The sequence below is a fragment of the Vanacampus margaritifer genome, chromosome 15, assembly GCF_051991255.1.
Source record: "Vanacampus margaritifer isolate UIUO_Vmar chromosome 15, RoL_Vmar_1.0, whole genome shotgun sequence".
NCBI lineage: Eukaryota > Metazoa > Chordata > Actinopteri > Syngnathiformes > Syngnathidae > Vanacampus > Vanacampus margaritifer.
Window position 1 is genome coordinate 10,735,988 of NC_135446.1, and position 14,837 is coordinate 10,750,824.

The 14,837-nt window shown below is 39.6% G+C and overlaps 1 protein-coding gene across 1 annotated transcript; it reads left to right on the forward strand.

Annotated features, from left to right (window-relative positions):
- The first annotated feature begins 1,262 nt into the window (after positions 1-1,262).
- On the forward strand, positions 1,263-7,863 carry net1 (neuroepithelial cell transforming 1). The gene is made up of 9 exons (XM_077545136.1): positions 1,263-1,573; positions 3,577-3,684; positions 3,763-3,927; positions 4,348-4,410; positions 4,610-4,783; positions 4,869-5,126; positions 5,207-5,377; positions 6,208-6,394; positions 6,488-7,863. The coding sequence occupies exons 1-9, from the start codon at positions 1,481-1,483 to the stop codon at positions 6,904-6,906; spliced, it is 1,638 nt and encodes a 545-aa protein (XP_077401262.1). The 5' UTR covers positions 1,263-1,480; the 3' UTR covers positions 6,907-7,863.
- The last annotated feature ends 6,974 nt before the right edge of the window (positions 7,864-14,837 follow it).

Consider the following 14,837-nt stretch of genomic DNA (forward strand, 5'->3'; position numbering starts at 1 on the left):
CATCCCCCGGTGGCCTGATGACACTGATAAGAGGACTGTTTAAGAAAAAAGGTCCAAACAGAGACTACAATGATTGATTCCCAAACACAGAATGATGAAGCCATTCATTAATAGCTTGGTTTTGAGCAGTTTCGACAGAAATTGACATTGGTTGACTTCCGATCATCATGACGACAGGTACCACGGCGCATCTTGTCAGAAGAACATCTAATTCAAGCATTAATTTCCATTGCAGCTCTTGCTGCCTCTATTTAAAATCTGATCAACAAAGGTGAGAAAGCAATTAAATGAATTACATATCATTATTAGCAATTTTTTTTAAAAATAAAAACACCCATTTTTATCAGTAATTTGTCAAATTTTTACGAATGTTACTTCTTCTTTTCCTACACTTTTCCCCACAAGGCTGTGGGGGTTGGCTGCTTTTGTCTTTACTCTCCAAGAACTCATATTTTGAGCATCCTCTGGCTTGCACTTTGAAATTGAGCAAATCCTACATTATCTTTCCATCTCTTATTTGGCCTTATCTTCACTAATGTTACTTTTGACAATAAATTGCTCAATTACAGCTCGCTTGTTAGTTTTCATTAAATTCGATTCTTCAGTTCAAATACTGTACAGTAGTTTGTGATTCATGTTTCTTTTGTATTGTCATTTTTTAAATGTGGTTTAATATTCTGCAATCATGTTTTTTTTTCTTCTTCTTCATTTTTATATCAATTTTTATATCAATTGAATCGTTTGTAATTATTATTATTACTATTATTATTATGCCGTTAATATCTTCTCTTTTTCTGAATTATAATTAGAAAACCTTATGTGAGTGAACTGCAATTGTGACGGGAATAGTACATTTCTGCAGAAAACGCAAGATATTTTTCTCTTTCAATTCATGTCTTTGATCATTTATTGGTTTGCTGAGGCCAGCAAAGCTAGTGAAACCAGAGTACCGCTCTAAACGTTTCAAATATAGTCAGTTAATCACAGTTCCTGTTCTACTCTTCACCTTAAATATCTGGCCACCTGAGCCAATCACATGGTTTTGTACAAAGTTCAATCAAAACCCGCATCAAAACTCTGTTTAGCAGTAAACTTAACTTGGGTTCTTGCCTTTTCTCGCTACTGTTTTAGTCCTGAGTGTATGGAACAATATAAGCATGCTGGTGCGCCCTCTCACTTCGCACCAAACTTTGAGCACGCCTCATTTGCCACCACAAGGGCTGCACTCTCCTCCCATGTCTCCTACTCAGCTATAAAGCCCTCCCACCCTCTGTCTGGAGCAGACCAAAGTTTAGAGAGCGTGTGAGGTGGAGTTTAACTTATAGCTCTGTCCCACTAGGGGAGAAGAGCTCATGTAAATCAGAGGTATTTTATTTATTTATTACTTTTAACTTATTTTTTTTTCTCTCTCTGTGGATTACTCGGAGCCCGATTCGAAAAAAGGATTAAAGAAAACGGATATCGTGTTTTATTGAAAGCTATGGTGGCTTACGATGAACTGGGAAGCTTGGTGCCTATCAAACGGACGTTGCAAGTGATAGACCACCAGAACCAAGCCCACAAGGAGTTAGAGGTGAGATAACTACTGCTTATATATTGTGTTTTCTCTCATTTGGCTCACTACTTTCAAGACTTTGAACTATTACCAAACAAAGCCACTTTCTGCTACCACACGCAGTTTTGTGTATTTGCTGGCTTTTCTTAAATGTGTATTCATCATAATTAAAGTATCATAAACAATGGAATAGCAGGGAGGTAATTTGTTATGGTTTGGTCCAGGTTTAGAAATAAGCAACTCTTCACTACTTGAAGATCCAGTAGAGCAACGTGGGACTGGTCTCTCTACTGTAAAAGTTGATATTGTGCCTTTAGTTGTCTTTGGGAAGGGATTTCACCAACCTGTGGTTTCACTGACGGTAAATTGTTGAGGCTCTGTGAAGTCTGGAGACGATTCTCCACAAGCCAGTTCCCAGACTTTCACAAGTGACTTATTGATGACCTTGGCTCTGTCATTTGAGGTCTGGTTCTGGTCTCAGCATTTTGCTGTAAAAGGCAAAAGCGCACATCTGGAGTTTTCAGCGCACCGTACAATTAAATAAAGATCAAAGTAACCTAAAAGCCTTGGGTTTGGATTGAGATTGTGCAACAATATTTCTTTTCTCCATTGACAATAGTTAGAGACTTCAGCAATTTGGACTGGAGTTCTGCAAGAAAAAACTACTTTCTGACACACAGCATCCAAGATCATTGGCTTTTTTGTCATGGACTAGTCCGCTACAGGACAGGAAGGCTAGGCTATGGGACCAAAACACCGTCGCCTCACCTTTGGTGTTTAGTTGTATTCTCAATGTCTGCATAGATAATAATAGGTCACAAATGAGTCGCTCCCAAGGACTAACACAGTCAACGTATCCCGCCATGTGGCAACCATGTGCTGGCTCTGCCACTAGAGGGCTTAATAAAGTTGCGGTTCGGCGTCTTGAGACCCCAGCAACCACAGTCATAACAGCTCAAAGGGCACACCAGAGCGAGTGGATCAGTTCTACAGCTGCGCTTCAGTGGTTTCCCAGATTTCACTGATCCAAGACAAAAATCACTTCTGGGCTGAGTCAGGAGAAAACACAAGCAACTCAATGAGAGACTTCAAATGTGAGATGGCGCAAACTAATTGAATGTTGTGATTCTGATCCTATAATGATTTTGAAGAACTTCTGTGGTCTGAACGCATGGCTTCATCTTCTTGATTACTGCTCTGTGTTGTTGTTGGCATGCGGCCGAGCAGCTCTCTTCGAACTCTCCAGGGTGGGGGGGGGGGGATTGGTTACCTGGCCCAGGTGTAGCTCTACTCTCACGCTAGTCTATTAAAAAACTTGTGTCAACTTGCAGAAGCACTGTGAACAGAATTGCACACCCCATCCCCAATGGAGCGACGCCACTCTATGTAAACATTGAAGTAGGGGGACAGATTCACTGCAGGTTTACGATGAGGACCCCTTTTCCCAGACTTGCCGCCGCGGTCTGTTTCACGTTAAAGCCACCCCGCCTGACACACTGCTTTGTCTGTCTGGAAAAGGAAGTTAAAGAGCAGCGAGTCACCAGGAAGCATTTATCTCCCACAGATACACTTTCAAGAGGGCTTGTTGTCAGGCAGAAAGTCAGGACGGGGGAAAGGACGGCGAACAGCTGAGAGCGGAGTCTCGTGCATTCTTGGCATTCCTCCAGACCCCTTTCCAACCAGATCAGCACTAAGAGGGGGTCTTTATGCAGGGTGGGCCGGCCGCCTGCCTCTCACATGATGGAGCCAACAGCTGGTGAAGCCGCTTTGGCCTCCATATTGTCTGCCCTTTGAGCTCCGCCAATCAGTCTAGCTAAAACATGATCTTCCAACTCCTCCTATTTCCTGGCTTAAAAGCATGGAAGTGGAATCAATAAAAAGGATTTATGATTCAATGGGTTTGATCACAAGGAAGTCACAAGGGACTCGCCTTTGAGGTCTCACAGTTGGCATTACCAATTGATTCATTCTGTTACTTCCTTGTCTCACTTCTCCCTCCTTATTTTGTCTTTCTAATCCAGGAACCAAGCAACAAGCGTGTCCGTTCTCTCGGCAGGGTGACGTCGTTAGCCAACCTCATCTCTCCGGTGAAGAATGGGGCCGTCCGGCGCTTCGGCCAAACCATCCAGGTAAGGGCTTTCTTTTCGCATGTTTTAAGTGAAAACACCACGGTGTGTCTGACTTGCGGGGCTTTTTTCCATCTGCAGGCCTCCTTCCGGAGCGATGGCAAGTCGCCGGTCGTGCCCCAGAAGCCTTGCAGCAAGGCAGCGGCCCCCACACCGCCTAAAAGGAGAAACAGCACACTGTGGTCGGAAACACTCGACGTACACCAGAAGGAAACCTTAACCACCAAAGAGATCAAGCGGCAGGAGGTGAGAATCCCATCAGACTAAAAGAATGAAGCCTGTGTGGTTCAGCAATCCAGACAGCACTGTACGTCCAGACTACTTTCGCATGTACCTGCAGTATGTGTGTCAAACGGTCTAAATGAGAATAAAAGCCCTCACAGGGCCTGTTTCCCAGTCTGTGTAAGTTCACATGGAACTGACAAGCCAACGAGGCAAGCTACCTCCCCACTTATGTCTGACATCTTATCCAGCTGTCAGGAGCTATAAACTTTGTGCACTTTTGAACAGACGGCAGCCAGAAAGACTTAGACTTCACTGGCTTGGCACCCGGCACAAGTCTGGCTTTTAATCGAAGGGGTATTGGGTTGTCCCAATGTAAAAAAACACCCTGATTCATGTGTATCTTTCTCTACCTTCCCCCAACCCCTTTCTCCTCTTCCTCAGGCCATATTTGAGCTGTCTCGTGGAGAACAGGACCTGATTGAAGATCTCCAACTTGCACGCAAGGTTTGTACTCAGAAAGCAAACAGATTAAATCAAAGCCTGGCAGGCCCTCCACACAATCAAGCCAGGGACTATAAAAAGCCAGGAATTTATCCTCCACTCTATCTTTTTTGTGTCGACCCTTGCCTTTAAGAACTATTTTTAACATCCTCCCGTCTCGGTTTAATGGGGATTTATTTAACAATTTCCTCCCTCTCTACAGGCGTACCATGACCCAATGCTGAAGCTCTCCATAATGTCCGAAGAGGAGCTCTCGCACATTTTCGGGAACCTGGACGCCTACATCCCTCTGCACGAGGACTTGCTGGCCCAGCTCTCCAAAGCGACAGGCTCCAACGGAACCGTGGGCCAGATCGGTCAGATTGTCGTCAATTGGGTAAGTTTCATTTCAGATTAATTATCTAAATCAAAAATGCTTTAAGGGAGAGGTACTTGAACAGCATTTTTTTTTGTGTGTGTAGCTACCCAGGCTGGACGCTTACAAAGAGTACTGCAGCAACCAGCTGGCTGCCAAGGCCCTATTAGACCAGAAAAAACAGGACCGGCGGGTGCAGGACTTTCTGCAGCGTTGCCTGGAGTCACCCTTTAGCCGGAAGCTGGACCTCTGGAGCTTCCTGGACATCCCACGCTCCCGCCTAGTCAAATACCCACTGCTGCTCAGAGAGATCCTGAGACACACTCCACCCGAGCATCCGGACGCCACTAGCTTAGAACAAGCAGTAAGGACTAACTAAAAGATGGTTTTTGAAAGCCCTTTAACCTTACGGACCGTGAGACTTAAGTCATACCTTGTCTTCAGATCACCATCATCCAAGGGGTGCTGTCCGACATCAACATGAAGAAGGGCGAGTCTGAGTGCTTGTACTACATCGACAAGCTGGAGTATCTGGATGATCGGCAGAGAGATCCCCGCCTTGAACAGTGCAAAAGCTTGCTGTGTCACGGCGAGCTTCGCAACAAGAGCGGCACGGTGAGATGAATACACAACCTGATCTATCTTATCAAGCCGGACTGCCACTTAGTCAGGGAAGCAGAGCATTCTGACACTTTGAGGGAGTAGAACTGGGGTCGATTTCTCCCAGCCGATCAGCAAGGCAATGCTAGCGTTAGGATATGGCATTATAACGAAATACATGAGCAGGAGTTTCAGATGAAAAATCGGGAATGTCGGAGAAAGCTGGAGTAGCCAGACAAAACCAACCTAGCTCATTCACTGCCATTGACGGCTATAGACGTCAAAAATTCATTTGAACTATTTCCATTGACGGCTATTGACGTCAAAAAAGTTTCACATTTTTACCACTTTTTTTTAACAAGAGTATGAAAACCTAGGGAAAAAATGGTATATTTAGAACAGATATAAAATTTGTGATTAATCGTGAGTTAACTAGTGAAGTCATGTGATTGATTAAAAATTGTAATCGCCTGATGCCCCTAATTTAAAAAAAACAAAAGAAAAGATTGTTAAAAATTAGGGGCGGCAGACGATTAACATTTTTAATTGTAATTAATTGCATGACTTCAATAGTCACGATTAATCACAAATTTTATATCTGTTCTAAATATACAATAAAAAAAATTCCAGGTTTTCATACTCTTGTTAACAAAAGTGGATACAAATATGAAACTAATCGAAATACTGTAGTTCAAATGAAATTTTTACATCTATAGCCGCCGATGGCAGTGAATGAGCTAGGCACCCTAAATGACCAACAAATAAAAAACAACTTCACACCTTTATGTGCACAATACCCCTGTGGTAGCAGCCAAGCCTAAATTTTGTCATTGCCTCCTTGGCAGAAGCTGCACGTGTTCCTGTTCACCGAGCTGCTCGTCCTGACCCGCTCGGTCATCCGGAATGAGCGCCAATGTTTCCAAGTGTACCGGCAGCCCATTCCCGTGCAGGACCTGGTGTTGGACGACCTGCAGGATGGTGACGTCAGGATGGGCGGTTCGTTCAGAGGCGCCTTTAGCAACGCCGACAAAGGTAAGGCGTGTGTTTTCTGAGAGATCTTGGCATCCAATTGTTGAGTCTGGACTGGCCGTGAACTTGTTTTTTTTTTTCTTATTTCCATTCTAGCCAAGAATATTTTCCGCGTGCGCGCCCAAGACCCCAGCCAGGCGCAGTCACACACACTGCAGGTCAACGACGTCTTCCACAAGCAGCAGTGGCTTAACTGCCTACGCAGCGCCATCTCCGTCTACCGGCCCCACGGAGAGCCCGCCTCGCCGCCAACGACGACAACGGTCGTCCGCTCCAAACGCCGGCCATCCTCTGTCTCCGCCATCGTCCACATGGAGGAGACGGACGAGAACTGCCCGCGGCGGACCACCCAGTCCGCCCCCAGCTCACCGTGTGGCACCGCCACCCCATCCCCCTCCGAGTCCCCGTCCTCCTCCACGTCATCATCACCTGTTCCCCCGCCTGCGTCTCACAAGACCAAAAAGGACAAGAAGTCCCTTTATTCATTAGGGAAGAGAAAAGAGACGATGGTGTAACGTGGAAGGAGAAAACAGACAATTTTTATGTACATAGACACGTAAAAAGTGGGACTTGTATTTATGTGTGACATTGTGTGTGCGTACCTTTACAACAGTGTTCTGTGTTACTGTCCACTTTGGCAGCTGTTTACCTCACCCCTGCTTTTTAATTCCATCCCAAAGACCAAGGTTTCCCAAACATGATATTTTAAAAACATATACACAGACATCAAATTGTTGGTCTGCCATTTTGGATCCTAACCTGACGTTTGGGAAACCCAACCAAAGTCAAAAAGAAAGGGAAAAATGTTTACCATTAATGATATTTAAGCCATTTTATCCTGCATAAGAAGAGGGGTGTAGTTTTACATTTTTATATTCTTATGTGGTATTTTTTCTTAGCTGTATTAAAAGGAGCACTGTTTTAGCTTTTAGGTGGCACGTGTTTTAGATAAGACAGGAAGATAAATTAAGGTGTACTACATAAGTTACAAGTGAACAAGACGTCTTATTTTTATACATTCCTTAAACCAAAAAGTGCTAGGAGACAGTTGCATTTTTTTGTTTTGTTTTGTTCTGGCATCGGCGTAATTTAAATCCGAAATGAGATGATGTTCTGAAACCGATTTTGGAACTGAGCCATATTTGGTTTCGAAGGAGACTTTTCGGTGTAGCATCTTTCATGGAATTGAAGTTGTGGACACTGCTTTGCACCAGAGGAATGGAATTACAGAAAGTGTTTCGAGAAGGATGAAGGAGAAGAGGATGTTGCTGAAGAGAACAGAAAGCTTGGAAATAGAAAGAAAGATTATTAAGAATATACAAGATTGTCATAGTTGGAAAGAGTATGTAGAAAGAAGGTTTTTGTATGTGCATGTTGAGTTTGGAAAAAGAAAATATGGGAAAAGGTGTACTTACCATTAACTTACATAAGTATAAGAACAATAAAGATCTGTGTAAGATTTGCATCCGAAACTTTTGTGTCATGTCATCATTAATCGGATTTAAAAATAAAACAACACCTACGCGTATACTTTATATAGGTAACTTTTTTTTTCCTATTCTGATTAATTTCTTTATCCATAGTATCGTTATGTACAGTTTGCTAGTCACATCTGAGTAGTATAAAAGCATAGCATTAAAGTATTAGAACTGTATGGTCAATTCTAATCATTTTATTTTCAGTTTTGACATCAAAATATGAACATGACAAGATAGCTTTCGTTAACCGGCAATTCCCGTTTTAGACTATGCCTACCTTGCGGGAAGTGCACAATGACACAAAGCCTCGGGTAAATACATGAACTAAGTACCGACTGAACCACGTTTACGTCCATCGATCGAGTTGAGTACATAGTTAGATTTCATAGTGTTTGTTTGGGCTTTGACCCTTGTTTTGGACTTGGTTTATTTAGTATTATGTATATCCTAGTACATTGCCTTTTCATTGAATTAAATCATTTTCGACTGCCTTCCCTGTGTTTGGGTACTCAACCTATATATATACTGCTAAATCTAAAATAAATGTTCATGGTCAAATTTGACCTGAAACACAAACTTTGCAGCACCTGTACAAAAACTGAAATTTTGAATATTGTCATTTTTGTGTATTTTGAGGTCATTTTAGGAAAAGTAATCAAATTTCAGGGTAAAAGAATGACATTTAAGGTGTTTTTATTCATGTTCAACGTCCAAAATTTGAAGACAAGATGGATGGATGCTGCATCAATTTTAAATAAAAGACTTTATAGACACAAAGGACACTCAAGGACGTCCACGGATGTCCAGTAAACTTTTGTGATTGCACTGGGAAGTACGTAGGTCAATTGACTGAAACAATCTGGGCAACTCAACATTAGCCGGCATTATGGATTTCACCAGTGTCTACTGTAGTGACCATCTTGCCAATCAAATCGGTCACCATGGTTACCTGTGGGTTGTTGTTTTGACGCGTGGTTCAATGACGAAGACTCACTCCAGTTTCGACTTCACAATGCTGATTTAATTTACTTACAGTTCGTTTAAATTTTGTTTCCACTTGGACAGAGAACGTGAGTCCGTAATGACCAGACGCAACACGATCACCCCCACACCACACCTAAAAAAATTTTTCTTCTCCCACTGGTTACACCTGAGACTCATCATCCCACTGATTAACTCATTCACTGCCATTGACGGCTACAGACGTCAAAAATTAATTTGAACTGTATTAGTTTCACATTTTTTTCCACTTTTGTTAACAAGAGTATGAAAACCTAAAAAAAAATGTATTGTATGATTTAGAACAGATATAAAATGTGTGATTACTCTTGAGTTAACTAGTGAAGTCATGTGATTAATTACAATTTAAAAAATAAAAATAAAAAAATAAAAAATAAAAAAATAATAAAAATTTGGGGCGTCCGACGATTATTTTTTTAAAATTGTAATTAATCGCATGATTTCAATAGTTAACTCACGATTAATCACAAATTTTATATCTGCATAAAGGTGTCTGTCGCCAACCGATGGTTGCATTTTGTTGTTTCTCGTTGAATTATTGACGGACACATACAGCTGAACCTGCTGTTCCTGCCAGCCATCTCTCAGCATCAGCATGCTTTGACAGCCATCTCTTCAAGAAGAAGGAAAAACATCCCCACTCCCACTATGACACCTTCAAACGGCCTTCTTACCCCGTGGCCACGGCCGGGCGGAAGGATCTGATACATAAACTTCCCTCACCGCTGTGACTCAGCCACAAAGTTTCTATAATTGCGGAACTTCAATCCGATTAACAAGAGAACTAAAACCATCTCGCTTCTCTTTCTGCTACTCCTAATGTCACTTTTCTACTGTCCCTAATAAAGATAGCAACAATGTGTGACTCAATTGTTAGTGGAAGAGCTTCCAATGGGACTTTCAAACTTTGGCAACACTTGCTTTTTTCTGTCATCTCATCTTTGACATCTGTAGCATGAAGTCACCATTACTGGTGATTAAGCACATTTGAACCACTTTAAGTCACCTTTGTATATAATTAACAAGCAAAATGAAAACACAGTTAGTAGCGGCTAAGAGAAAGAAAAAAAACCTAGAAAATGTGAATGCTGAAGAACTGAAGCTGAACTGAAATTCTGTGGAATTTCTTCAGTTGTTGAAATGTTGAACGTGAAACCTAAATGGACTGAATTGGTCGAGAAAAGTGGAAGCAGGGGGTAAATAAATAAAATATCTCATAATTGGATAATATGACAACTCAAAACTCAACTCAACTCAAAATATTACTACTTTTTTCAATAGTTAGATAGATAGTATTATTAGTATACTAGAAAAATTCTCGCAGAAATTTTGAATGGGACTGCTGATTCTTGTAAATGAGCTGAACAGTTTAAAATTTAAACGACTGGAATCGCTCAAGAAATGTGGAAGTTAACCATAATCAACATCAACTAAAAATATCTCACTGTCCCTTTAAGAAAAATGCACACGTTACTTTTAATAATCAGCATCTCTGGTGAATAGTTATTTTTTTGTCACATTATTTGGTAAATGTTGATTCAGAACTACTCCATATGATGTACATGGACCGAGCCTTACTGCAAGCAGCAAATATAAGCAAATTGACGCTTTTTTATAACTGCCATGAAAAAAAAAACCCGTTTTTTTTTTTAAGAAAAAAATGAATAAGGTAAAACAAAAACAAAAATTGTGGATAAATGATGTTCTTAAAAAATATCTGCGCATAATGCTACTGATTATTTTAATCCAGTACAGTACATTGGTTGAGTACAGCGAGTTGTATTTAACTTCTAAGCACAATACATTTGCTTTTAATCTTTTAGTGACATTTGGAGAGAGTGAAATTGTTTTTCATTAGGACGGGAAACTTCCTCATCCTAATGAGAAACTTTTCTCGTTAGTATGAGAAATGTCTTATCTTATTTAACAGACTACAAGACCTCAGACGTTTAAAATGTCTCTTTGACACAACATAATGGTGACAGCTTGAAAGTAAAGCAGCAATGTCCTTATAATAACGTCCCGGGTGAAAATAGTACCGAACGAGGTCCTCTGCATTGTCATTTCCGGAATGCAAACCGAAATATAGTTATAGGGTCTCTCATGCTACTTTCTCATCCTAATGAGAAACGTTCTCGTTCAAACAAGAGAACGTTTCTCATCCTGATGAAAAAGTTTCTCGTTACAACGAGAAGGTTTTCTTTTTATGTCACTTCAGGGACTCCGTAGCTTTCAAACATTCATTCAGGTCCAAATTTTATTTGACTTAATTCAACACATTTAAATTGAATCAATCGTTAAGTACAGGTTTTTTTCCCTCATATTTAAGTACAGTGTTAATGCTCAAACTATGCATTATGTCACAGTGGCTTACAATAATTAATTTTTAGGGGGGGGAAGTATTTTCTTTAGGTGGTCATTTGTTTAAAACGTTAGAAAAGGACTGTTTTCAAAGCTTCTGGAAACTCCCTGACAATCTAACTCCAGGATCATTTTACCAAATCCACACACATAATAAGTGAGGATTAACACGACAAAAACAAGTCCGACGAGTTCACCGCACAATCTGAATTTGATGTTTATCTGAAAATACAGTCGGCGGCAACAGCACGTTCAGACATCACTTGCATGTGACCTGATGCAAATGACAGCTTAATGTGCTCGCCAACTGCGCACAAACGTCGGCGGCATTTCACAGGTTTCCTTTTCACCCTCGGGAGATGACAGGGACAAGTGAAGGAGGAGAGATGTCATGAAACAATAAAACGCTGTTTGCGGAAATCGTCGACCATTACAAAACAAGTCAATAACGGAAATGAATCAATCTCTGGAGGGACGTTGAACCTTAGGGTAGGGTAGGGTAGGGTAGGGTAGAGTACAAACAGCCAAGCCTTTTCCATTTTAGCCCACATAAGACAAATACAAAAAGTCTACACAACCCAGGTCAAACACCAAGACGTCATTTCACAAGGTTTTCACCATTAATGTGATCCACCACAATTCATCTGAAAACATTTGTAATATTTGCAATTATGAGATTACACCATGCAGCACACTCATATAACTGGAATGTGGCTGTTCAGAATTAACCAATCAAGCTCAGGTTAAATGGGAGTCAGCTCAGCCCCTGATTAACCCCAAATAAAATTCAAATGGGTTTATTTTATTTTATGGGGGAGCACATTTCTACTTTTACCACACTTTTCGTATAAAAAAGATTGTGTGATTTCCTGTAGCTAAATTGTGACTAATTCTCATCTGATTATTTAATAATTTAAAATAAACTTAACATTTGTATTAATTAATTAAAATGTAACCTTTATTTTATATATATATATATATATATATATATATATATATATATATATATATATATGACTAATTCTCATCTGATTCTTTAATAATTTAAAATAAACTTAACATTTTTATTAATTAATTAAAATGTAACCTTTCTTTTATATATATATATATATATATATATATATATATATATATAATTATTTAATAAAAATGTTAAGTTTATTTTAAATTATTAAAGAATCAGATGAGAATTAGTCACAATTTTGCTACAGGAAATCACACAATTTTTTTTTATACGAAAAGTGTGGTAAAAGTAGAAATGTGCTCCCCCATAAAATAAAATAAAAACCGTCTACTAGAACATTTTGAATTTTATTTATTCTTTTATATATATATATATATATATATATATATATATATATATATATATATATATATATATATATATATATATATATATATATATATATATAAAAGTAATGTGATAGCTCGTAATGTTCATTTTCAAATAAAATTGAGACACATTTTCATTCGATTTTTTATTTAAAATAGATATTTTGTTTAAAAAAAAAAGGGTTAGGGTAAGGGTTAGAAACTTTTTTTTTTTTTTTTTACATATTTGTTATTTTAAAACAGCTGAACTTTTCATTCATACTTTCTTTTATTATTAAAATATGTGGACTCCACACCTAAATTCATCAGAGGGACTGTTTTGACACACCTTGTGCGACTAGCAACCAGAGTTCAAATGAGATCAGCAGTCCTTGTTTGCTATTGATGTTGCTAAATGATAACTTTATTGCATCGTTATCATATTGTGTGCACAGTGATCGAGTACGCCTGGGATTCTGGGGTCGAATCTCAGCTTGGACTTTCCTGTGGGGAGTCTGAAAGTAATTCTTTGCCATTTTTGGGGTAGCCTATTTTTCAAAACTATGCTGCATCGTCCAAATGAATATTCTAACAAAATAATTGCTTGAAAAGTGGATGTTAGGCCAACTGCTGTACAACACACCCTTCCTCATTCTAATTCCAAGGTATTCAGCTCTGCAGATGCTAATGTTAGCTTACGGCTGCAGGTGTTTGCTCAGGTGATGCACGTGTCCGACGCCTATGCTCGGAGGCAATGCACTGTTGACATTTGTCTTCCCTTTTAACATGGCCACACTAAACTAACTGTTGTTTGTTTGAAAAGCAACGTGAGAATAGTTGATTACTCACATGCAGCCTCTTTCAATTTGTACTGCAAGGTAATCTATTTGCAAGTACTCAGAAAATACAACAGGGGAAAAGGAAGGGATGGAACAACTGATGGGTCAAAGCATACCATAACAAGAGTTTTAGTTTCTATTAAGAAAATGACCCAAACTTCCATTTGTTCACTTGAGAAAAGTGCAAAGAATCTTGGTCTAAACCCACTAAATCATGACATTTTAATTCATACTTAAATAAGATCTGCATTGTTTCCACAGTAAGTTTATCAATTTACTCTAAAAACTAGCAGCATTCACTCCCTTATAGAATGTATAGAAAGTGACATGTAGTCTTAACGTGGACTCTAAAAAGTAAAAAGTGCAAAAGTCCACAGTGTCCTGAAGCTAAGCTCCACAGTAGAAATAAGGTGAGGATTGATTTAAAGTTCAAAAACAGAACGCCAGGCTCACCTCGCCTGCAGGTTATCAGAATACAAGCAAGCCTTTGTGCTGGAAGGATTGTGTTGCAGAAGCGGCACCCCCACAAAAAAAAATGTAAAAGCAATATTTTACGAGAGGTAGGATTTAGAGTGGTTAGCCTCGGACATATTGCGACGGCGTTCAAGGTGGAGGATTTCATTTCCTTAGGAGGAGGTTTGTGGCTTTGTGAGTTAACAGGAGTTTTGTTTGAATAATGTAAACTCATGCCAGATGACTAGAAGCACCTTACATGTATTTACAAATATAAATGTCATGTGTCTACATTTCATTTCTATTGTGCAAGGTGGCAGTTATCATGAATATCTGGTAAAAGTTGTCCTTCACAACCAGTTGTTTTCAAAGCTGAGTTTTGCCATATTGACCATTGCCATTTTAGAGCATTTAGAAAAATATTTCACAAGCTCTAGAATGTTGTGTTCTGCGACAATTTAAGCACAGGACGGGACCTACTAAAAAAAAAAAAAAAAAAAAAAACTCAATTTACACCACAAAAACACTTTTGCCATTCTTCAGTAATCAGCAGTAGAATACGGGCTAATTGCACCAAAAAACTAAAAAAAATGAGGTGTGTGTTTGTTTTTTTACAGAAACATGACAATTGATTTTGACGCCATTATTTGTTGATTTTGTGAGACCTCAAATGATACGACAATAAAAACAAGACTGAGAAACAGCTTTCGATGGCAAAATGATCATTCATTTGCGGATATACAACTTTAAAAAGCGCAGTGAGCAACGTTGTCCCACCAACGGGCTCATGATGAACTCACTTAAAATCGAATAACTAGCATCACGCCTCAAACACTTGCCATGTAAACACAATATTTAGCATCTTTCTTTATGACATAACCACGTTGAATAATCGGATGGCCTGATTGTCAAACTAATTTATGAGCCAATTCCAGGTTGTCGTTCGGAGCTGCCGCAATTCAGCGTCTTTGGCAGGAGTTCGGC